The sequence below is a fragment of the Syngnathus typhle genome, linkage group LG4 (assembly GCF_033458585.1).
Source record: "Syngnathus typhle isolate RoL2023-S1 ecotype Sweden linkage group LG4, RoL_Styp_1.0, whole genome shotgun sequence".
Taxonomy (NCBI): domain Eukaryota; kingdom Metazoa; phylum Chordata; class Actinopteri; order Syngnathiformes; family Syngnathidae; genus Syngnathus; species Syngnathus typhle.
In genome coordinates, this window is record NC_083741.1 from 9,903,802 (window position 1) to 9,928,878 (window position 25,077).

At 40.4% G+C, this 25,077-nt stretch overlaps 2 protein-coding genes across 4 annotated transcripts in view; both read left to right on the plus strand.

Moving 5' to 3' along the window:
• The first annotated feature begins 2,135 nt into the window (after positions 1–2,135).
• Positions 2,136–9,146, plus strand: skor1a (SKI family transcriptional corepressor 1a). Of its 2 annotated transcripts, none has more exons than XM_061276835.1 (7): positions 2,136–5,527; positions 5,932–6,010; positions 6,119–6,175; positions 6,347–6,409; positions 7,318–7,392; positions 7,469–7,543; positions 8,535–9,146. In XM_061276835.1, the coding sequence occupies exons 1-7, from the start codon at positions 3,809–3,811 to the stop codon at positions 8,630–8,632; spliced, it is 2,166 nt and encodes a 721-aa protein (XP_061132819.1). In that variant the 5' UTR covers positions 2,136–3,808; the 3' UTR covers positions 8,633–9,146. The 2 variants fall into 2 exon arrangements, with proteins under 2 accessions (XP_061132819.1, XP_061132820.1); XM_061276836.1 differs by having other exon boundaries at positions 8,538–9,146.
• Positions 9,147–11,268: 2,122 nt separating this feature from the next.
• Positions 11,269–25,077, plus strand: part of LOC133152948 (E3 SUMO-protein ligase PIAS1-like) — a 29,885-nt gene continuing 16,076 nt past the window's right edge. Inside the window, exon 1 of one of the 2 annotated variants that reach the window (XM_061276938.1) lies at positions 11,269–11,301. In XM_061276938.1, coding sequence (XP_061132922.1) covers positions 11,278–11,301 — 24 coding nt within the window. In that variant the 5' untranslated portion in view covers positions 11,269–11,277. Of the gene's footprint in view, positions 11,302–22,072; positions 22,214–25,077 lie in introns of those variants that run through there. The other variant, XM_061276939.1, reaches the window with a different exon arrangement.

Below are 25,077 nucleotides of genomic sequence, written 5' to 3' on the forward strand. Positions count from 1 at the left end.
CGCGATCTCATCTGGTGATATTGAGCGCGCATTGTTTGAAGATGCGTCTTCATTTGGCTCATATTCCCAAATTCCCAGCGATCTCCTTTCAATGGGACGGTGACCTTTTCCACCCCTTCCTCCTTTCCGCGCGTCAGTCCGGCTTGATTAGCACGTCAGGCGCGACAATGCGTGGGTGTCCCGCGTCCTCCCATTAGCCACATCCCTTTATCAATGCCCTGTAATTAAAATGTCACCGTTTAATTTTCGAGCCATCGCGTTGCTCTCGGCGGAATCTTTGCTCCAATAAAAAAAAAGAAAAAGTGCAATCGAAATGCTCTTTTCACTGGAAAAAAAAAGTCTGAGCAGTGAGGGATCAATAGGGCCTTTAGTCCAAGAGGAGGATTGATTGGGCTCTAAAATGGGATTTATTGGCTCACGCTTTTATAGAGTGCTGATACAACTGTTAATTATAAAACGTTTGGCCCAGTTGCTACTCTTATTAAAGCTGCCCCATCTGATTTACCTTTTTACTCTGGTATGCGTACTTGTAGAAGTACACTATGAATGACCACGCCCACTAATGTCCCATTGATTTTAATAATCGCTTGCAATCTGATATCGGCTCTAAAAATAACGGAGATGTCCAAGTTGTACCTGGAGAAGCCGGGGCTCGTTGATCACAAAGAAACACAATACTTCTGCTGATGTTGACGTGTTTAGAATTTTATGAAAGCCATTGCACAATTAAATGATAAAAGGTTATTCAATGCAAATTTACATATTAATTTTATTTTTATTGCTTGTAGCCTACATAAATAATGATTAATGATAATAACTAGATTGTTCTTGAAGTCATCTTTAAAGAAAAAGTTACTGGAATAATCTCAAAACGGGTGAGGTGAGTAAAATGCGCTCGCTTCATCCGCCCCGCGTAAAGTAAACCCTTATCAGCCTGCATGCTTCCGTCGTTAAACCACGCATGCACGCATGAATATTTCACGTTACAAGTTTGTTTGAACAATCGGCCGCCTGTCTACTAGGCCCTGCTCGTTTGTATCCAACGGAAATAATAAGGAGCTCGCCGAAAACGACTGCTTAAATGTCGTCCGCGTCAGCTCACGTTTCTCGCGGAATAAGCAGCCACAACGGCTTCACTGAGCTGGCCCGTGTAAATAATTAAGAGGAGAGGAATAATTACAGTGTAAAATTGTAATTATTGCTGGGGGCGGCAGGAAAGCCTCTTGATGGTGAAAGACGAGATCGAGGATCATGTTTAGCATCAATATTGTAGAGAGGATGAGGACACATCTTGCGTCAGTAGAGCAAACTGTATCACTACCGCACAGTCTTCCTCAAGTACCACAAACAACTCAGAAATGTCTCACAATTGTTGCCAAGAGCCATCAAAATACCATATGAATGATTTTTTTTGGCTCTATAGTTGTGCCCATTGATTCATAAATTAAAATTAGTACAGTGACTCCATCAATTGGTGTTTCTTTTTTTCTTGATATTTCATCATGTAATTCTGAGAAGCCAATTGTCTGTGTGGTGCCAAACAGGATGTTTTGTTAACTAAACGTATGCCATGTGCACCCTCTTGTCAATTCCTGCAAATTATCCTCCCCCATGTTGTAGACCACAACTGTCTCAAGGCTGCATGGCCTGCAGGCTGTCCTTTGTGTACGTATGCGTGCGTGTGCGTGTGTGTGTGTAGGCCTGCAGCTGCGACGTTTCGAGCCCCCCCACCCACCATCACCCCAAAACAACATTTTGGTAAGTGTGTCCCTCACCTGCCACTGTCAAATGCAAGGCTGCCTTTAACCATTATGACACCTTAAAAAAAGAGTTGATTGCAACACAATTACTTGTAATGTTCTTTAATATGATTTATTATTAATATTATTATATCAGGATTATTATTGTCATGCACTACATTTTGAAATGCAACCAGATTAGCTTCAGCCTTTCTTTGCCATCATTAGGTAAATATCATCTCTTGACTCTGTGCACCTGCTGCAGGTATATCCACAATATTTACAATGTCTTGCATACCCCCCCCCCACCCCCCTTTGGGCTAATACATTTTTTTTAAACGTCATCCCTTAGCCCTCCCTCTTTCTGTCACATTTCCCTTCATTGCTGAGGCCTCACATTGATTTGCGTGACCGTGGAAGCCAAGCAGATGGTGTTGTAACTTGATAAATGAGCTGAGCCAATTGTCTGTCGCGGTGCACTGTGGAGCAGCTAGCTCAGTCTGTTTCCTCTGTGAAAACACTGGCTGTAGTCCAATCTAAAATGACACTTTATGAGACCCTTGTGGCCATCAATGTGCTTGCCGGATGTAGGAATGGGCAATTTTGGGGTTAAAATACTCCGATTTTCACTTGCCGCTTTGGTGTAAATGACTGGTTGAATTTAATGGAACATCAGCATCATAATACGCCTCTAAATAATATTCATGAAACAAAATGAGTTTTGCGGTAAGGCCCTTTCTGCAATGTAAGGAGCCCAGAGTACTCTATTATCATGAATCATGCAGCTATTTTCAAATATAAACTTATAGAAATGTTAAGAGACAAATGAGACATTATAGATTGATTTGAAAAGTTCCACTTTCTATTTTACTATGGGAAATAATACACCCATGCATGTGATGTAATTAAAATGGATGCCATTGTTTTTTCTTTTATTTTGGTAGCAGTATGCTTAGTGACTGCTGGCTCAGCACCCCTAAATTATACAACATAGACTTGCCTCACACATATCTCATCCAAAGGACCCCAAAACTATTAGAGCAGCTATGGCCTAGAATGTTTTATCGTGTGGTGCGTCATTGCCGCACAATGATCCTAACCGGGGTTTTGCTGTTCATCGCGTCTGCAAGCGAGACGGCGAGAAGAGCTTTATTTTGAGAAAGAGAGAGAGGGGAGGTGGGTGAGCAAAAGAGAGAGGGCGATCGAGAGGTGCCGTGTGTTGGCTGTCTACCCGCTATTTACCTCCCTGCTGGCCGACAGGATGGAGGCACCTTGTCTGCTGCACCATGTGTGCATATTAGTCGAATAACGCATCCAGCACATTTTATACTGTCCTAGTTGTAGCATTGTTTGTATTTCTATTAATTATTATTATAGTGTTGTGCCCAATTTGGGGGGGGAGGGTCGTCTTTTTGAACAGGTAAGAATTTTATTATTTATTAAAGTAATTATTAATTTTGTGTTTTTGCGCGCTTAATCCGAATTTTGAAGAATGTTTTTTTTTTTTTTAACACGTTTTCGTTTTTCCTCGTGGAGCCACGTAAAAGCTCGGAAAAGCGTAAATATGTGTAAGTGTAGACGAGGTGGACCTGCTTCCTGGCAGTTTGAGGTTAATCCGCGCCGATGCTTTAATTATAAATAGGATTGGTCTTTTATTAACAATACGAATACGCACGTTTGGATCTGTGTAATTACCAGCAAAGGAGCTTACACGTGTTCTTTTCCTCCCCGCTAAGCGCATTTGTGCAGCTAAGGCTGCATTTTCATCCTGTCCTTATCAGCCTCCAAAGGTCTTATGTGGGTCTTTAAGTAGTTGCCTCATAAGTGCTGATCCGATCGGAAGATAAGAGGAGCAGCTCATCCACTCTTCAGCACAGGAGGGATATTACATACACGCATGCAGGAGGAATTAAGACAAAAGTTCACTTTATAATGTATAGGAACTTAAGAAAGGGTTTGGTACTGTATAATTTATTTCGTTGACGCACTAGGATGACTCTTTTTTCCTTTTCGCATATTTTGTGTCCAGCGTCAATCCAGTTTTCCATGTGAATGACAGGCTTCCAGGGATGGAGTCAATAGCCGGACAGCTTCGAGAGCCTGGAAGAGAAGCCAGCTCCACCCCAAGTCCCAAACGGGACACCCAGGGCCTTTCCGGCCCCCTCAAACCGAACCAAGTGAGCGAGACCTCCCTGTACGGGGTGCCCATCGTCTCCCTTGTCATCGACGGGAGAGAACGACTGTGCCTGGCCCAGATCTCCAACACCCTCCTGAAGAACTACAGCTACAACGAGATTCACAACCGCAGGGTGGCATTGGGCATCACCTGTGTGCAGTGCACCCCCGTGCAGCTGGAGCTCCTGCGACGCGCCGGCGCCATGCCCATCTCGTCCAGACGCTGCGGCATGATCACCAAGCGGGAGGCCGAGCGGCTCTGCAAGTCCTTCCTTGGGGCGCACAGCCCCCCAAAGCTGCCCGAGAATTTCGCATTCGATGTGTCTCACGAGTGTGCGTGGGGTTGCAGGGGAAGCTTCATCCCGGCCCGATACAACAGCTCCCGGGCCAAGTGCATCAAGTGCACCTTTTGCAACATGTATTTCTCCCCGAATAAATTCATTTTCCACTCGCATCGCACCCCTGAGTCCAAGTACCTGCAGCCGGACGCGGCCAACTTCAACTCGTGGAGGCGCCACCTGAAACTGACGGAGAAGAAGCCCTCGGACGAGATCAACCACGCGTGGGAGGATGTCAAGGCCATGTTTAACGGGGGCAGCAGAAAGAGGACGCTTCCTATGGGGAGCTCGCGGGAGCAGTCCCCCATGAAAGCGCAAGCTTCCTCCGCACTCAACCGCACCGTTTCCCCGGAAGTCCCGCGCAAAACTTTACGGTGCGACGAGGATCAGGGGAGTAATAACATCACTTTGGCGAGCAGTGCGAGGAGCTATCCACTCATCCCGGTCCCCAGTAAAAACTTTGGCATGCTCCAAAAAATCCCCCCACCCTTATTCCCGCATCACCCGTATGGTTTCGCTAGCTACGGCTTGTGTCCGAAAAAAAGTGACAGCGTGCCAGATGTGACTAAAAGCAACGTCCCCGGCGTGTTTTGGCCGACTACCAAGGACGCAATTTACCCCGCTTTCCCCGTCTTTTGGCCCTCGGCTAGCAGCCTCCCCATGCCGCCCTACCAGGCCAAACCTCCGGAGCTGCCCGGGGTTCGCCAGGCCGACCTCGACTTATCAGACCAAAGCGAAAGGGGTGTGAACACCCCCAAAGACGGCCACCAGCAGCAGGATGCGGGAGAGCGACGCCCCAGTTCGTCCAGCAACTGCAGGAACGACGATGACAGGTCCGGGGACGAGACGACTTCACATCGGAAGATCAGCTACATCTCCGCCTTTAGACCTGTCGTCAAAGACGCGGAGACCATCGCCAAGTTGTACGGGGCCCGGGAGGGCTTCAATGTGCGGGCTGGCTACCTCTCCCCGGACTTTGTTAGCGAAACGTCCAGCTATAGATCCATGTCCCCGGACAGAGACACCGTGGAAGACGACGACGACGACGAGGACCCCGACGTTGATGTGGAGTCGAGCAGAGGAGCAGAGGATGAAGAGCCGATCCGGATCTCGCCGAGAGGGAACCGCCACGAGTCTCCTCCGCCCGAGGCGCCTGAAGAGAGCCAGGGGAAGGGTGCACCTTGCAGCCCCGCTGGAGCGTCACCTGCGGACTCGGCGCACACTGGCTCTTCCGATGAAGGCAGGCTCATCCGGGATGGCTCACCTATTCATCACGTAAGATGACATTCAACTCTAAAATGAGGTCAAGTCGTATTTGGACGGATATTTCAACCCTTGAATCGGTTGTTCAAAATCAAATAAAAATAGCACTGCTTGCATGCAAATCAGTGACTGCGTGTGTAACATTTTAAATAAATGAAGGTAAACTGTTAAAAAAAAAAGGCTCTGGAAAAAAAACTGCTTTAAATGCTATTATTTTACCCAGATAATCAATTCTATTGTAGCCTACGTTTCGTCCTATCCTTTAATTATACTTAATTTGATCACATTAATAGACAATTTGAATCCGTGGCTTTCTGATTTATTCGCAGGGTGCCTGTCATTTGCAGGAATCGAGGCCTCCATTGTAAAGTTGAAATGACAGTAAATGTGCGTGTGCGTCTGCGCAATTTTTGCAGGTGTATGCGGATGAAAAGGACTGCCAAGTGCAAGTGGACGAGACGTTCGAGTCGCCGAGCAGCCCCTGCAGATCAAACGGTGATTATTTGGGTCATTTACCTTTCGTGCGTGTGCGTATGAACCTGTTCGTCCTCCTTTTTAAATAGTTTTTTTTTCTTTTCTCTTTCTTTTTTTTTCCATTTTCAGGTGCGCATCACGGCCAACAAAATATAACATCCAATCAGGAACAGATGGACAAACAAGGTATTTTTACATTTGAAGGGATTTTCACATGATAAATATGCTCTTAAAATATTTGCATTAAGCCAATCCATTTTATGTTGTGTTTTTATTTAAATGCACAATATACTCTGTTGTAACTAACCAAACTTTCGATTTATTTATTATTTATTTATTTATTTATTTATTTTACAGCTGAAGGAGCTTTACGCATTGACATCAGTGTACATGAACGAAATCTGGAGAACATGGCGAAAGGTAAAATATTTAGAAAATAGATGCTTTTAAATTATTATTGGATGCAGGAAAAAAGAGGGCCCACTTTCAGTATATTTATGGGGATTTATGCAATTCAGAATTAAAATATTAAATTCAATGCATTTTTTGTTTTGACTTCTGTACGAAAACGATCATTCTGTTGCTGATTCTTGATTTATGAACCCCGTAACCCCCACACGTTTTAAATGCACGCATCTGTCCTGCTAAATATAATGTGGCACATTACACATGCGAATTTGCATCTTATGAGGCCAAACCGTTCCCATAGGTGTTGCGGACTAAATCACAAGACATGGTCGTTTGGACTTATTATTGTAAGAGGAAATCGTTTAGAGGCTATTAATATTTTAACGAACAGAGCCACAACCCCGAGGCGTGGCAGCTAATTATTTTTGAACGCTTGGAAAAACCCCTAGACCCAAATATCATGGCCTCGCGTAGCCTGCGGGTGCTGTGCGACAATTATGTAGCGCGCGCACACACACATACACGAGTCCGACAGGCGACGCATGTCGTAAATGCCCCTCATGTCGCGGTCTACTACATGCTCACGTTTTCACGTGCATATATTCAATACATATTATTCCAAGAGAGTGATGGGAAAATTGAAGAGAAGATTGCCTCATTATGCACGCGGTACGCATGCACAATCTGCTTTAATTTCGCTTGGCTCCGTCACAAATGTATTTTTTGTTGCGGTTCTGGCAATGGCGGTCGCCTACATATCTTATATTTTATTTAGCTACACGGGTCAGTCAAAACATTAGACACTGCAGTGCATCAAATATACAGTTAAAGTATTGTTCATGAAAATTAAGCATAATGCATTCTACGGGTGTTTCCAGAATGTATGTTAGCCAATATTTTTGTATTGTTTGGCTTCACAGAGGAGTTGCAGAAGCAGCTCCTGGAGCAGATGGAGCTGAGGAAAAAGCTAGAGAGAGAATTTCAACATTTGAAAGGTAATTTTCTCATGTTTAACCGTTATCTTGTTTCAAGCATTATGAACGAGTCTCCACAATATCTGGTATTCCTCAGATAATTTTCAGGATCAAATGAAGCGCGAGCTGTCCTACAGAGAGGAAATGGTCCAGCAGCTGCAGATTGTTCGAGGTGGGTGTCTCTCCGCTTTATGCATCAATAGACACAACTTTGAAGCAGAAGTAGATGAGTGCTCTTTAATCTAATGGAAACAACTCGGAGCCATATTTATTTTGAATCTATAACTCAAATCAAAATGAAAAACGGACACTTTTATATGTTTAAAAAAATGACAATTCAGTTAGGTCCTGAATGGACATATTGGCTGGATTTAAAGACTTTAGTCCACGACCACAATAGATTTTGATTGTCACAATCCTAATGTGACAAAAAGATATGGTATTTAGGTTTTTGGAAATTATGATGCTGACTATCTCAATTGTGTTTGACAAAACAAGTTTCACCCAGGTCATAAAAGTTGGGGTTATATTTACATATTATACCAATTGTCAAAAAATAATTAGCTTTTAAAAATGCAGGCTTTTGAAAGGCAAAATTCAAGACTATTGTTATTGTGCTAAGACTTTTTGACCTAATATGTCCTTCCACCTCATGTTTTTTTTCCTCTACTGTAGCTGATTAGAATAACAAGGCTCCAAAAAACAAAAAGTGAAACTGAAACCATGCTGTTTTGTTTGTCAAGGTTATTTTCTCTTAAATCGTCGCCTGGAAAATTGAATACCCATTGATGTGATGCTGTATCAGTTACATGGGCTAGACGGCAACTAAAGCTACCCGCTAAAGGATTGGCTTCGTGTTACACTTGTTTAAGTACACAGAGCAGGGTCACAGTAAATATGATGAGGGCAAACAGCATGTTCGTACTCAAACCCTCCTCCCTAATTTTTGTATTCATTTTATTCTAATAGATACTTTGTGTTTGGACCAAGAGCGAAAAGCCTTTTCAATACAATACCATAATAACAATTCAATGTGCTACTTTTTTGTTTTAAATCACTACACCAATAAATAACTGATCAATGTCAATATTTCGGGTGAAAAGTAAGCAAGTAATATGAATGTGAGTGGACATGTTCTTACTGATGGGCCCGTTCCTCCTTAGAAGCTCACGACGCCCTTCACCATTTCTCCTGCAAGATGTTGACCCCTCGCCAGTGTACTGGAGCCTGCGCCTTTAAACCTCCTCTACTGCCTCCTTAAATTCCGGCACAACCCCTTTACCCACCCTTAACCCCCAACACACACAAAAACACTCCTATCGATGATGAAGCACTTGAGCGAACATTCAGAAAAAGCAGGATTTATTCCAACACTGTTTTATGTTGAGAGTCCAGTGGTCTGATATGAACGCTCATACCAAGAATCCACCTGCTATTTAACGATTCTGAAAAATGGTGGCAAAGCACTAATACAATATATACCATGTGACAATGTGCAATGGCATGTCTAATTGTGATAAGTTGAAACCTATGTCATACTTTAGCTTTTTATTGCTTGTTTGAATCACTTCAGTTCTGTATTCATCTTCATTTCTCTTTCAGATTATTTGTATCACCATATGTGTTGTAAAGCACTTTAAATGGGCAACATCTCTGCTTTTGTCGTCCTTTATATACCAAATGGTCATATCAGAAAAAAAGAAGGATGTTTATGTTGAAAAGGAAGCACTTACTTTAAAAGTAACTGAGATCATAATGTTTGTTTGAGATCATGCAATAAAAGGTTGTCTCTCATGTGTCATGATGCCTTCATACACTGAACGTTCTGCGCCTTTTTTTTTGCCAGTAGTCTTAGCCTGCCACCTACTGGAGACATACAGAATGATCTTATTGTCTCGGTATATTTGACTTCACTGTGATCGCTTTCATTTGGCACGGACATCAGCAAGTCAACTTACAATGTTTGACACGGTGTCAGGGGAGCAGGCTGGTCTAATAGTGAAATCTAATTCTTCTGAAGGGAGTCCTAATAGATATTGATTGTGCCGCTGCGAGTCCCCGGACGCTTCATGCTGAGACATAAAGTCAGTGAACTGACACACAATGAATGTTAATTTTCTGTGATTGTGAATGCTTGCATTTTTCTGTATGCATACTAAAACGTCCTACTGAATTGCTTGCTTTATTGCATATTTTATTTAGCACAAAAACTCTTAAAGGTCATTTGGTGGGAGTTGAAAGAAACCTCAGAAAATCACTCATGATCATTTGTTCACAGATCATTTCATCATAATAAAAGATATTTGGAGATTTCAGCTCATTGAGTACAGATAGTAGTTAGCTTTTTATTAGCATTTTTTTTGTCATAACGCCAGAGAAGACTCACAGTGATGACAAAGAGCAATTCCAATTTAAAATGCTAAGCATATTTATGGACATGCTGTTTTATATAGTTTTCATGAGCAACACATTTACTCAGTGGTTAGTATGTCTGACTCACATTCCAAAGGTTCTGGGTTCAACTCTGGGCATGGAGTTTGCACATTCTCCATATGCTTGTGTGGGATTTTTCCCGTAACTCTAGCTTCCTCACAAAAACATGCATGTTCGGTTAATCAAAGACTATAAATTGTCATGGTGAATCCACTTCTCATCCAAAGTCAGAGCTGGATAGGCTCCAGCTCCCTTGTGAGCCTTATACAGAATGAATTTTTTTTTCCTTGTATGACTGTTAAAAAAAGTTTTCATGTGTGATGAATAAACTTAGCATGGCTTCAGCAGTGATCCCTTTGAATGTTACAAAATTTAAGGGTGGGTAGTTTGAGCCTGAATTCAGATTGCCAACCTTTTGCCAGTGGTAATATTATAAACTGACTGCATATTAGATAAATGGGCCCTGCATATCATTTAATTCTGGCCACATTATTTATTGTTTGTACTATTACTGTGAGCGTGTCTTGATTTCTGTTTATCCAATGTGCCTTTCATTTAGTTAGACTGCATTTGCACAGCCAATTTTAAAACAGCATTCAGCCTCAGCTCTCACGTGTTAACCACTGGTGACATTGTCTGACTGTATTTGCTGGGATTATTTAAAACTTGTATAAACATGTGTGGTCACATACACCTGTCGCATCTATGACTGTTAACAATGCACCAGATGGCGGACATACTGTACATACTGTTGAGATAAAACCTTTTCCATACTAAACGGTATGACTTGTTTCACTATTGAATCTTTTGTGGCTGAATCTCAGTGTGATAATAGATGAAAGCCCAAAAGCAAATTACTTTTTGTGCTTTTGCTGTGTACAAACATTAGGTTGCAAAGGGAAGACATAACAAACTATTGCAAATACAAAGGAAAGAGATGATTGGCGAAAACAAACAAGGATGGTGACCTTAATGCTCAAGTTTTTTGGGTCTTTATTTGTTGTACAAAAGCGCCCCCTACTGCCTAAAAGAGGAAATGCATTTATTGAAAACTGCGACTTCAGTTTATGAAGAATTAATATTTATGCATGGTTCAAGTTCTGTATCCGTCAAACTGAATTAATTAACCAGATATTAATAGATATAACATTGCATATAAAATTCAATAATATTCTTTGCCTTGAATGTTTTCATATCTATTTAGTTTTCTGAGTGAATGAATTGTGTGATCATGGAGGGTATAGGAGAAAAATGATTTAAAGATAAAAAATATTTATATTTCTTCTGGTGCTTGATTATACAACCGGCAAAAGCACACCTCGTGAACTTGTGAGGCGCTTATAGTAAATAAATTAAGCAAAACAAAACAACAAAAACAAAACAGAAACCCGGTGGATATGAGCGCGTTCACGAAAGGACATACGCGTGCCCGTTGGCAGGATTCCTCACCACGCCTGCGCAGAGAAATACAAGATGGCGGAGAGTGCGGAACTGAAGGTAAGGCGCAGCCTAAAATCGGGTTGGTTTTCCGCGCTGGTCGAGGGTTCACTTGTCAAGTCGGTCGTGGCGCTGCCGGTTTAAGCGTCAGTGTGTTGCGTTTTCGTCCGAGATGACGGTGACAATGCAAACAGTCTGGCAACTTTATTGAGTGCACGCGCGAGCGTGTTTATGTTGATATGGAGACTCGCAGGTTTGGCAGAACTGCACGGACCCTTTCCCCCTCTCAGTCCAGTTGAGCGGCTGCTGAATGGGCGGGCATCAATGTTTCACGTTTAAACGGCACCCCAGAAGCTCCCATGAGAGGGGTTAAAATATGCATTTTGGAAGCAGGTTTGCAGATGTCGGCAAGCGAGCGTTTTGTCTCGCCGACTGACTGTCAAGGCTGTCACACAGGGCACGAACATGACAGCGGGTTCGTGTGTGTCGTGCGCGCAATTGACGCTGCAAAATCATCTCACGCTCGCCGCTTATTGTCCATATATTTTACATATTTTATATTTAAGAGTCCAAGCTCTTGCAGCCGTAGTTGCTTACCTGTCCCGTTCATATGTGACTTTACCTGTTGATGACAGCAGCCGTGCTTTAGCGCCTCCTGAACCGTTATGCACTCCAAATACACTTTCCATGCACCTTGTGCACAAGTTGAGCATGAGAGACTTCATTGCCGTTCTTAAATAGATTTCTCATATGTGTATGAACTTGTGCATTTGCTTTTAGTCACTAGTAGTACCAACATTTTGACTTTCATACTGTACCTGCATAAATGACCTGAATGCCAGTAATGAAACGCTACCTCGACAAAAAGTTTTTTTTTTTTTTTTTTTTAAGCTGCAAAAATAAAGCTGACAAAAGAACTTGATTATTTCTTTTATTATTTACTCAAAATATTAGGATATGCTTAATCAGAAAATAACATTTGAAATATAAACACTTAGCACATTATCACACTTAAACCACTATTGAACACAAAAATACAATATTGAGCAGGTCATTTTCAGGGCCTGATATGCAGCCCATTCTGGTGTTAAGAATGCTTACTCTTATTTAAATAATTAGATTAATGCCTGAGATTGATATGTTTGCACACTATGCATACTCTTTTGTGTATACATTTCCTATACAGCATATTTATGCAGTTGCTGCATATGAATGAGATTAAAAGTTTCATGTATTAACCAGACACATTGCTGCTGATTTGTTTTAACTACAGATTTTTTTTTTCTTCAGTTCCTACTGACTTGCCTAAAATAGAATCTTTCATTGCATTGTGGCCAATGGTAGAATCGGGTTTGGTTATTGCACACGTTAGTGTTGCAAAATAGTGATAAATATTTCTCCCTGCAAACACTAGATGGCTTAATGTCTTCTTGGGAGTTCGTTGTCGAGACCATAGATATACAACATCTCGAGTGCTTGTGTTTGGCTCCGTTCATTATAACTCATTGAATTCTTCAGCGATTTTGACCCGGAGTCGGTTGTTACAAACATTAGACATGCAGCTATGATACGAGTCACGTGTCAATTTATTATCGGGGCTTCAGCAAAGAAATCATCGCAGGACTTCCTGTTCAACACGACAGTAAAGACTCTGATTGTCTACGTCATGTCTGCCTAACAGTTCGGAGATTTTGGTTTTGAATCCCAGTTCTTGGCTGCTTTCCCGTTTGAAGTGTTGCCTGTATGGGTTTTCTCCAGGTACTCTGACTTTCCCCCACATTCCAAAGACATGCATGTTGGATTAACGGAAAACACCCTAATAGCCCATAGTCGTGCGTGTTAGTGGCCTTTTATTTCTCAACGTGCCCTATAATTGGCAGGTTGCCAGTCAAGGGTGTACCCAGCCGCTCCTGCAATGTCAGCTGATAGGTTGGAGCTCCCTTGTTACTCTGGTGACTCGCTCAACAGAAAATGGATGGCTCAAACAAATGTCTGGTATTTTATATTATGAGCGTTAAATATTTTCACAATTCCTCTCAACTGTAATTTCTGCACAGTAAAAATTCATAGGTTGCCTACCAATGCTTTGGTTGTTACTTCTTTTTGCCAGTTGCTGTTCTCATTGTTCTCATCTCACCAAAATGGTGCGATTGAAGAGGAAAGCAGAAAAAATAAGACGGTTGGTCCTAACACAAACAATGTTGGCTCCAAAAGCTCATCTGAAAAATAAATAGAATAATGTGCTAGCAAGACAAAGATGGATGGAACTTGTATGGTTATAAAAAACATCCACAAAAGCTTTCTCTTATAATTGATGCTCTGATAAATTAGTCACTGGCTTCCTCCAGGCCATGATTGTTTGAGTCATAATATTTGGAGGCTTTGAGGATGTGTGATGTGCATCTCAGTGTTTCATTTTGCTGGAGCGAAGAGAAATCTTAGATGAATTTGATTTGATCTATAGCCATTTCCTTTCTTACGAATATAAAACAGGGTTCTTGCGTTGAGTGATCATTCACAAAAGTCTAAAGAAGACAGTTTTGTAGCGTGCTGATAAGAAATGTAACTTTGGCTGAGTGGTGCAAAGCACACAGTATGCACTTGCTTCCTTGGGATTAAATTAAAAAAGTCTAAATCTGCTTTATTGTCAATCCCTTCGTAAATCAAGACACACAAAGAAACCGAAATTCCGTTTCCTCTATCCCACGGTGACGAGACATAGTACACGATAGACATACAAGTAGACGACACAAAATAAAAACAAGAAGGCACAAACAATAAATAATAAATAAAAAATGAGTGATGAATAAATAATAAACAAATAACACAATTAACAGATGAACCACATTGAAATGTACTCTGAAGTTACTCTTCTCTCTTCTTCTTCTCTCGGTGCTGACTGTTTTGATGTTGATAGTTTTCCATTTAATCTTTATTTATAGCTGTGAGATTAGTGTGAAGGACTTTCAGATATCTACAAAATATGACCGCATTTGGCCTACATAGAGGCTAGTGGAGGAAACAAGGTCGGGTGAGTAAGTCATAATATTTTGCAAGAATAGCCATAGTGTTACTATTCCTTGGCTGTGGGGAAATTAATATATTGTAAGGTACCCATGAAAATACACTCAAGTGTACAGTTGTTATGTCCATTGACATGTATTTTAATAATCATTATAATAATATATATTAGGGGCAAAAAAGTCTTGCATATCAAAGTGTTCGGGGTGGGTCAGAACACTGAGAGATTCATATTCATAACACAGCGATATATCATGATATCAAGTTTGACCTGGGTGTGTTGATGCTCCTCATTATATCCATATTTTTGGGCTCTTATTCAGTCGAGTTACAGAACATTCAGGCACATCTAGATTTAACCTGAATGTTGTTAGTCACTTAAATGTTGTAAACATGTATAAAGCTTCATGACAGTGTTACATTGGGGATCAATCTGTTCCAGTTGCAACTCTTCTGGCACTGTTTCAGGTTCTTGTGCGAAGGGACATGAAACCAGCTGAAGTGACATGTCTATTTTTCCAAACTCAGAGAACTGACGGCGGAATTCTGCATGCACTGTATCTTTTCACATGTCGAGGGACCTCTTTCAGTGTCGCTGTTGTGGGTAAATGAGCCAATGACTTGTTTGCCATTTGCTTTGAGAATAAGGTGAGCTTGGTTTTGAACACTCTGATGTTTGTGTACATTTCATTCACAAATTGGTCTTTCCATTGTAGCTTCAGCTTCAGCTCGTTCATATATGTCAGTATGTCCACAGCAAATGCTAAATCACAAAGCCAATCTGTGTCACTCCGCTGAGGAGTCATCATCGACTTTCTCAAGTAGCTCCAAAAATGAGGTAATCTCTGGGTTGAGCTCCCACACTCATTGACACAATTTTCCCAGATTTAACCAGCATGGGTTTTTCTGTACTTAATCCACACATAGGACACACCGCATTATAAGGCACATGCATGCCATGACTTACGGTAAAAAAAAAAAAGAAACATCACAGAAGCAAGGCAGTCAGTTCCATTGTACTTTATTCTACTATTTAATCATGTTCTGTATTTTACTCACATTGTTAATCGATAGTAATACGCAAATCCATCAAAATCCTCATCTTCTGTGTCCAAATTAAACATTTTGGCAAGTTCGCCATTAAACATGCCAAGTTCCTTCTCGTCGTTGTCACGTTGCTCTTCTGCGATGATCCTGGCTTTCCAGATTTCTCTAATTGTCTCTTTGTCTATGCCATTTTAGAGGGTCCTAATGCTTTGCACAAACGATAATATTTATTTTTCAATGGCGGCAGAGGTACGTACTCTACGTGTTGCGTATAGTCCTCTGATTGGTTTATCGCCCGGATCTATGTAAAACGTAATGTCTTCTGATTGGTTCATCGGGTCTACATATTACGCCTGTATATTACGGAAGCCACACACATTTTTTTTTACCTTTTATTAAAAGGCGCTCCTTTGTTTTTGGAGAAAAGGCTTTTAAGTGCGCCTTATGGTGCGGAAAATACGGTATTTGATTTGAGCATATATGGAATAGCAAATGAATAGCACTTTTTACTACTGTTTTGCCATAATGACAGTTGTACACGTGATCCGGTTACCATGCCAACAAGCCTGGTGTCAAGATCACTCGATAGGTTTTTGGAACCAGTTGATGGTGGTTCAAATCCGAGTTGATGTTCCTACAACCTCCTGCTATAAAACGAAGAGTCTGTCCAAACAGTTTACATTGTTCAAGATGCTGAAGGGGTGCCTGTGTGTGTTCTCTGTTTACATTTACTTGACTTACGCATTGTACATGAGAATACAACACTTGGTGCTTTCCATGTTGGGTTTGAAGTCACCACCGGTGCCACTGGGCTGGGTCACGCAAGCATTTTTGGGATGATTGAAATTCCAATATCTTGACAACACATCTTGGTAATAATGTCTATGTTCCCTTTTCTCGTTTGCTAAGACAAACAAAGACGACATTGTATGTTAAAGTGTAAATAAGTGTGGCTTTTTTTTTTCCCCCCTACCAAAAAACAGAAATGTTAGTCTTTCCCTCGATGCAGTGAAAATTAAACCAGTTTTCACACAACACAAACAGAAGAACCAGGAAAGCTCGATTTAGATTCTGGAGGCTTTCGTGAGAAATTCTGAGAATGTAGCACTCTCAATGTTGCAGGTCGAGAGACCGATTTACTTCAGAAAAATCATTCCTCTATCAACACATTTGAAGTGAAACGGTATTATGATTGGTGGTTTTGTTTGACAAGCTAAATTACAAGACGCTGCTGTATAAAGATCAATAGAATATACTCACTTGTGTCTTTGTTAATGTAATAAGAAAAATGGTGTCATACCAAGATATATTAATTGGGAGAAAAGGACCTTGTTGAAATATAAACTAGGTCATTTTTTAATGCTTTGCTGTAACATGATTTGATTTGATTTGATTTGGAGGAAATTAGAAGTTGCCTGCCATTTGTACTTAGGGCTGGGTTATGTGGCTATAAATAAAATCTCTATTTTTCCTTTTAATAATTCTTCTTCTTCTCTTTCTTCTCTAAATCCAAATCAGGTTTTTCTTTTTGTCATTTCCACTGGACATTAGTGTTTTATTTCTCCAAATACTATCCAATCTCTGAAACTGTTAATTTTCCCCTCCTGAGCATTAACTAACATCAACTTCCACATAAAAAAGGCTAGTTTGGCAAAGATATTACCTTGCAAGTATATACTATATTTCAGGTAAAAAAACAAACATGTTGAATAACTGCTTGCTCCGTATGTGTAGACGGGCACCATGTTTTTGGCAGTTGTGTTGTGTGAGTAATTCTGTGACTGCCTTTCATTGGGGTCCCCTTTTTATTATACAACGTCAAAACAATGTCAAAGTGATTCCACCAATTTTGTCGTAAACATAGCAAAGCTACAAATTGTGCTTTTTAAACTAGCTCTCCTTTGCTGGGAGACACGCTGTTAGTGGAGGTGGCACACATCAGTGGGGACACACGGAAACTGATTTGAACAAAAAAAAAAAACTGCTTGAAAAATATCAGTCTGACAAATCAAATCAAATTAATTTTAGATAGTCCTATATCAGTCTGACAAATCAAATCAAATTAATTTGAAATAGTCTTATTTCTATATATTTTTTCAAGCAATTGCAAAAGGACTGAAATTATGTTGTTTACCCACAGTCTCAATCCCAAAGATTATATTTTTAATTTGGGAAGCTCTCATCAGTTTAGCCAATTATACTGTCATTGAGATGGGCAAGTAATATTATAATCGCTGTAACAAATTATTTTGCCATTGTTGAACCTTTTTATTTATTTATTTTTTTTTGCTCTGTGAATTCATAATAATACAAAGTGTATAAGTGTACGATCACCATGCAGGCTCTGAAATATGTCCTGTTGCATTTAATTGAGTTTCAAAGGAGACCCGGCCCGCCGCTGCTTCTTTGAACTGTCTTGCTTCTCTCTTTTCTCCAGCAGCAACATGGCAATACAAATAAGCATCTGGGCTCTGGCAGCTTATATGAGGAGACAGTCTATTTGTAGAGCCTGTGGCTAGGTTAATCCCTAATGATACAGGCCCTCTGCTTTTCTCTCCTACCTGAGTTCTTGTCTTTTCTGCCTTTGTGTGCAGGCTAAGCATTCACACCGCGGGTGGGAATTTTCAAGCAATATAGTTTAATTACAATTCGAGTATAGATTGTGGAGGGATGTTGAATCAATTTATTCCTTGTATTTTTTGTATAGATTTCTTTCTCCTTCCTTTTATCCATATATGTAATGACCCATATTATGATGAGTAAAATAAATTAGAGACCCATCGAACGCCATTAACTTTGTTTGCTAACAAAGATGTTTTAAGTCTTCAAATCATTGGCAAAATCATCACAATAGTTTTAGTAATTCAAGTTTTGTTTGTTGCATTAGATCATGACGATGCCTGTTGATTTTTGCATTAACCCGATGTCTTATCACCCACAAATCAATTCACACATCCTCCACTTGAATAACACACTCAGTCCCGTACGTCCACAGCCACGTCACAGAAAGCTGAGGCGCTTGCTCGCGTCACTGACATCGGAAGTTGTCTCCTTCTTCAGTGCTGCACCCACTGACAAATAAACGCAAGTCACATTTTAAATTTGGAATACCGTAATTCTCTGACTATAAGTCGCACCGGAGTATAAGTCGCACCAGCCATAAAATGCCCAAAAAAGTGAAAAAAAACATATAAGTCGCTCCTGAGTATAAGTCGCGCCCCCACCCAAACTATGAAAAAAACCGCGACTTATAGTCCGAAAATTGCCCTGCATGACGTGGTTGTGGAACTCATTGTAAATGTGCATTCATTGTTGTAGCACTTTTGGCTGTGCGAGTGATTTACTGTATGTAGCAAATGGTTGAAAAAAGCGATATGTAATGGAATGGCCGACTTGCTTTTACCGCAATTGTCGCTGTCCCTTAAGTACCATCACACCAATTGTCGGCATAGTCTTCAGCATGCATCTAATAATTATCTTATAATAATTAGCAGGAAGTAATACATCATAAGAGATGCCTCCTGCGTTATGTCTCTGTTGTGCAAATTTTGTGTAAATACTGTTAAATTTCTCAATTAATTAAAAAAAAGGCATTTTAGCTCGTTAGATGCATTTCTCAGCAATCTGACCAATACAAATTGCTTATTTTTTGTCATAAGGCATGAATAACACTGCCAAGCCTATTTTTTATTTGCCCTTTGCATAACAGTTGCATGCTTTCTACAGCCTAGCTCAGGCACTGGCTTATACTGTGCCTCGAAATTGTCAGCAGCCATTGACGTCTGGAACGATTTAGGAAGGAGGGAGCTCTTGTTGACTTCTGTGGTGATTTTGTTAAGCAGTTCTGTTGCTATGGAAACCTGTCACATTTGAGATGGACATGGCTAGATAACAGTTTGGAGCGCAAGTGTGTGCTTCCAACTGGAAGAGAAAGACATTTCATTGACTACCCTCCCGATGGGTTGGCTGACAGCTGAAAATTTGCTTTTGTTATTTAGGCAGAGATTGATCGTTACAGACATTTCTTCATTTTTTTTTTTTCACTGCAAAGCAGTTTTTCAAATCAATGACTTCATTTGAGGACTAACTTTCTAATTTTGAGAAGCATTTTTCTGCTGGTAAAACTAGGGACCAGAAACAAGGGTTTCATTAAACAACAACAAAAATGGGAAATTCGTAATCCACTGAAGATGGGATAAATGAACCGCGATGTAGCGAGGGATTACTGTATACATATATACTGTTCTTTATCTTATATCCTCATTGTATAGTATAGCGGCAAACTATTTTCTTAGGTATCTAGAAACTTCTTAGTCATGTGATATTAAAAAGATGCTTCCTTTTGTAGTCGTAAAATGCAATATTAATCAAAAACCGTTTTTTTGGATTAGTTAGGGCCCATAGAACATACTTTTTTTTTTTTTTTTTTTAAATCTTGACTCAGGGATGGCAAAATCACATACAAATTACACGCTTGCTTCGCATGAAGGGAATATCAGGCACTGTGACCAAAGTGACAAGTTTAATATCTGACTGGATACCCCTAAATCCTGACTGAGTAATTGCCACTGTTGTAGATGCCGTTGCTGATGTCAAATTATCTGACTGCACATTACGGCTACAGGATTATCCCGCTTCCGTGAGTTCCGCCTGAAATGCACTGACAAATAAATGCTGGGTGGTTATGCTTGTGATGCACCAATTTAACTGAAAGGCTGTGAAAGAGGGGCTGAGGCTTTCTTGTTGGCTTACGGCACTATCTTCTGTTGTATCCCTGAAATAATTTGCAGGTTACAGTGTGTCACGCAAACCAACCCAACATACACACCCTGTGGTGTAAATCCAATCCAGATTAGGGTTTATCATTTTAAACGACTTTGGTAAACTGGACTAAACCGTACAGCTCGGTAGAAGCTCGTGCTTACGGGATGTGTTTGTGCTCTCAAATCCAGTCCCTTTTTGTGCTATGATATGAGCCGCGATTTTGGATCCTATAGAGGCCGGAGGAAGATAAAACAACAGGCGGAGGTATTTCAGAGTCAGAGAAGCTGGAAGGCTAAGAGGTGGGGGGATGGGAGCACAGAGGAGAAGAGGATAGGGAGGGATCCAACACTCAGTACAGAGTCCTTTTGCAGAGAGTGGGAGCTTTATATAATGGCCAGGTAGTGTGCAGGATTCCACCCCCATGCCTACACAACTGTTTAACACCCACATACACAAACACACATTCCACACACACAATGCTATTACCCTCACCATCTTCCAGTCTCCTGGGACTTGTAAGAACAGCCTTATTTTACAGCTTTTCTTAACCACGTGCAGCATAGTTTTATTACTGTGTGAAAACATTGTGGAGTCACTGTGCAAAAACAATGTCAGGAGCTTAAAACGTATCCTATAGAATTTTCTCTCCCCTGGAAGGAAACAGTTGTTTACGTGACATTGTTTTCCTTTGAAAGCTGTTTGGAATGCGTCTGTGTGTTTTGTAGCTCCGAGATGCAAACACTAAAGAATAACCGTTTTTTGATAACAACATGGTCATTCTTTCTGAGTAAATGCTGAAAACTGTTATCTGTGCAAAAGAGACATCCAGATGTGTGACTATAGATTTGCACTAATCAAACAAATCAACATTAACTAAGCACTTGGCAGATTTTGCACGTCTGTATGTGTTTTGTTGCTCAAGATAATGAATTTGACAATGATTCTCCACACACCGGTGTTGGTACCATTGGAGACCTACAAAAGGTCAAACTCTAAATCTGTATACATGCTGACAAAGGGTATACAAGATCCACCTTTGGCTACCATTATTTGGATAGTTCTGCAGTACGTCTACAAAAAAACAACAACATAATGGCAGGTCATTAATTTATCTCTTGCCAAAGACAAAGGCTTTTGCCTGTGATATGGTCTTGTGTTGTATACCTCCACACAGCATTGATGGGAATTGTGGTCATGATTATACATTCACTATTTGCTTTGGACTTAGTTGCAGTAGTAGTAGTAGTAGTAGTAAAGTAAAAACTCAGGTTCATGTATGGCAAATACACTAGGAGAAAATGTATAGGTCACTTAAAGATACTTAGGTTCAATTAAATTGTAAAAATAATATAATTATAAAAAAAAAGTGTCGTAATACGTGGCATATTCGATATTAACAATTGAAAAGACTGTCAGCACAGGAACAAGAGTTTTACCCAATGTCTCCCGTTTTGCGTTATTTTGGTCAATTCCGCAATGCATTTTGGGTAGTAAGCGGTCATCGACGTGGGCTCAGGCGAAGTGATTATATTATATAATTATTTTGTCAATCATTTCAGTGACTTTTGCGGGCTTTTCTGTTTTAACGGAAGGGTACAACTTTGTCCAAACGTGTACGTGATTCTTCCTTCCTCAGAATTTTATATATAGAGCGTATTCCTCAAGTGTGGTCATGAAACAGATTGATGCCTTTAAGGCTTTGTGCACCACACCAGCCATTTGGAAATCAGTGTGAGCTTGATGATCTCTGGTGCTTTGTGGGTGTCCCTCGCATGCCAATCTTTATGTGTGCCAGATTGGTGGCACGCATGCACTTTGTCTTTGTGACTGCCCTCTGCGTGTGTGCTGAGTTAAGCTGAAACGTTGCATGATAATTGTGAAATGTCGGCTTTGGGCATGCATGCATAAATGCCAGGTGTGTGTGTGTGTGTGGTTTCTTGAGTTTCCAGTTTGCAATACTCATTGCACACCCTACACATTCGCAAAATTGTTACAGAAATCTGAATTAAATCTGAATAACCCGAATATTGACTGCCTGTAAACAAACAGCTTGTTCCAATTGAAAAATGATGGACCTTGGAAGCTTGCAGAGTTCCAAAAACTATGAATTGCAAGTGGAGCTAGCAAGCAGATATATAAGGTAAGCTTTCCTTTAAATTGAGACCAATTTTGTCTGTTTTTGCCTCGCGTATTAATTTTAGCGGCACATTCCAAGGCTACAAGTCCTCCTTCCTGAGCTTCCACTTTCTTGTCTACTGAAAGTGTGGAGAATTTCATTTGGTTTGGATGGAGAGGGTGGGAGAGAGCAGAAGACTGCTCTCTCCCACCCTCTCCATCCCCCCTTTACTTCATCCTACCATGCCTTATTTCCACTTGCAATTATCATCCTACACATCATTCTGTCTGTCCACCAGCGATCGTTTTGAATAATATTGAGAATTTAGAATTAATGGTATGCTGCCAGGGGTAATTTGAGATAGTACACAGATGCTATTAATTATATCATGTCTCCATAGATACATGTTACTTTGAATCGTGAGTCGAACAGATTTCCACTTTTTGGGACTTCTGGGAATAAGTATTACCCTCTGTGAGCACAACTAGCATGGAAAATGTTATTCTTTTGTTTTAAATGTTACATTCCATGAAGCAAAATTTAAGACCGGTGTTTGAGGTGCGATGCTGAAATGGGAAGTAGAACATGTGATTTCCAGTTTTTGTGGTCTGCACCAGTTCTGCAATGCTGCAATGTTTCAAGGGAGGTGCACATCCGGTTCACAATCCTCTTTGTTTGGTATAAGCAGGTTACATGTATCAGCACTTTCTGGAAGTATAAGTCGGCTTCATACACAGGATCAGACTTTTTTTCCACACATATAAAATTGCTGCAAAGTTTTCCAACTTTGATTTTTAAGAAATGGGATGAGGTTGACTGAATATGCTAAAACTAACAATCATGATTGAAAGTGGACTAAAATTGAGACCAAATTAAAAAATGATGATTAAATTAACCTTGTGTACCATTACAACAAATCAAAAATAAACTGAAGATCCAATTGTTTTCATTTTAAGCTTTAAATTTGAGGATACTCATTTCCTGGTTCAATGGTAGAGCGTTCATCTGCCAACCCTATTCACGTAGCATCAAAGTGACGTACTCAATCCGCCTGATAGTCTCATCTGCGTATTGCTTCTCTTTTAATAAAATGTCAACAGACTTTGACGTGTGTGGAGACGGACGGCAAACGGACCACTTTGGCTGCCCACCAACATGCCTGGCCTAAATTACCGTATTTTCCGCACTATAAGGCGCACCGGATTATAAGGCAGACTTTCAATGAATGGCCCATTTTAAAACTTTGTTCATATATAACGCGCACCGGATTATAAAGCACATAGAATAAATAACTCAATGTTGCTCAAACGTTAATGCAACCACAATATAGTAACACTCGAAATAGTGAAAACAATAACAATATATCAATAACTCAACGTTGCTCAAACGTTAATATCACACAACACATACAATAAACACGTAAAGCTTACTTTAATAAATTAGTCCTCATCCACAAATCCATATTGGTCTATATATAAGGCGCACCGGATTATAAGGCGCACTGTCGGCTTTTGAGAAAATTAGAAGTTTTTAGGTGTGCCTTATAGTGCGGAAAATACGGTAATGTAACAAAGGACCCAAAGCTCCCTAAAAACATGTTTTTTTTTTTAAAAAAAAACAAGACTTTCTATACAACGCATTTTCGGGGTTAACGCGATTCCCAAATTCTGGACCCCAAAGTCCGTGTAAAATCAAAATGTAAGTGTATTATGTGCTAAATTGGGTAGTAACGTTACAAAATGATCATACTAATCATTTGAAATGTCTTATCAGTAAACTGTACCATTCTTTCACACCTGTGTGTCTGTTTTGACCACATACTTATATGACGATATCTACGTGGCCATCAGTTGAAAAATTCCATCAAAGTCTCCAACTGGAAAAGCTACAGTACCTCTCCGGCTGTACTGTCGAGACTCAAGATCTTAGAAAATCAAATGATAGGGAAGGTATGGTGACCTATAGCCTATTGTGCTATCGTTTTCTCCTGTATTTGTCTTCCTCTATATTTTTCTATCGGTCTGGCTTAGGAATGTTACACATCCACAGTGTGGTGGATGGTGAAGGTTTGCGTGTTTTTGCTGTTTTCTCTGTTTTATGTGCGTGTTTGCTTTGGAATGAGAGTGAGTGGTATGCTTTGTATGTGTTTGTGTTATAGAAATATACTAGAGAAGTGTGTTTGAAGTAGTGGCCTGCCAGTGTCATCATTTGGCTAAACCACCCCAACTTCATCTTTGCCATTCCGCCACATGCATATTTCATGGAGCTGGTCATTTATGTCACCAGCAGGGCAGTTCCTTGGCAGCATGTGTGTTTGCGGAAAGGGGATATGAAACAGAATAACATCAAGTTAGCGAGTCATTCTAGTACAAATCCACAGATGGACAGCTGCTACTCGCATGCTGCTGCTGTGATTGAAGCTCCTTGTCTTGCTGTCAGAGCCATCTGTGTTTGAATGATGTGTTTTTAGAATTGCACTGTTATTCACATCCAGACCCTCAGAATTACATTTACATAATGTGTGCTTCCAGTGAGGTGCAGTGTTTATTTGTTGATACAAAGGAGAGAGAGCTAAGGCATGACTGCAAGCAGTGTCTAGATTTGATGTAGGTGCAGTACATGGTGATCGATCGGACTGTAAGGAAGTGCTCATAGAATAGAATAGAATAGAATAGAATAGAATAGAATAGAATAGAATAGAATAGAATAGAATAGAATAGAATAGACCATTGTACAACAGGTATACAGTGATAATCGAAAATTTGCAAAGTAGTTATGGTATGTATTCATGAGAATTTTAAACACCATTGTATAGAAATATCCAATATGTAGTGTTGCTTGTTGGCTGCTAGAGGGCTTGGGTGTAGAGCAAGTCATTTAGAAGAGAG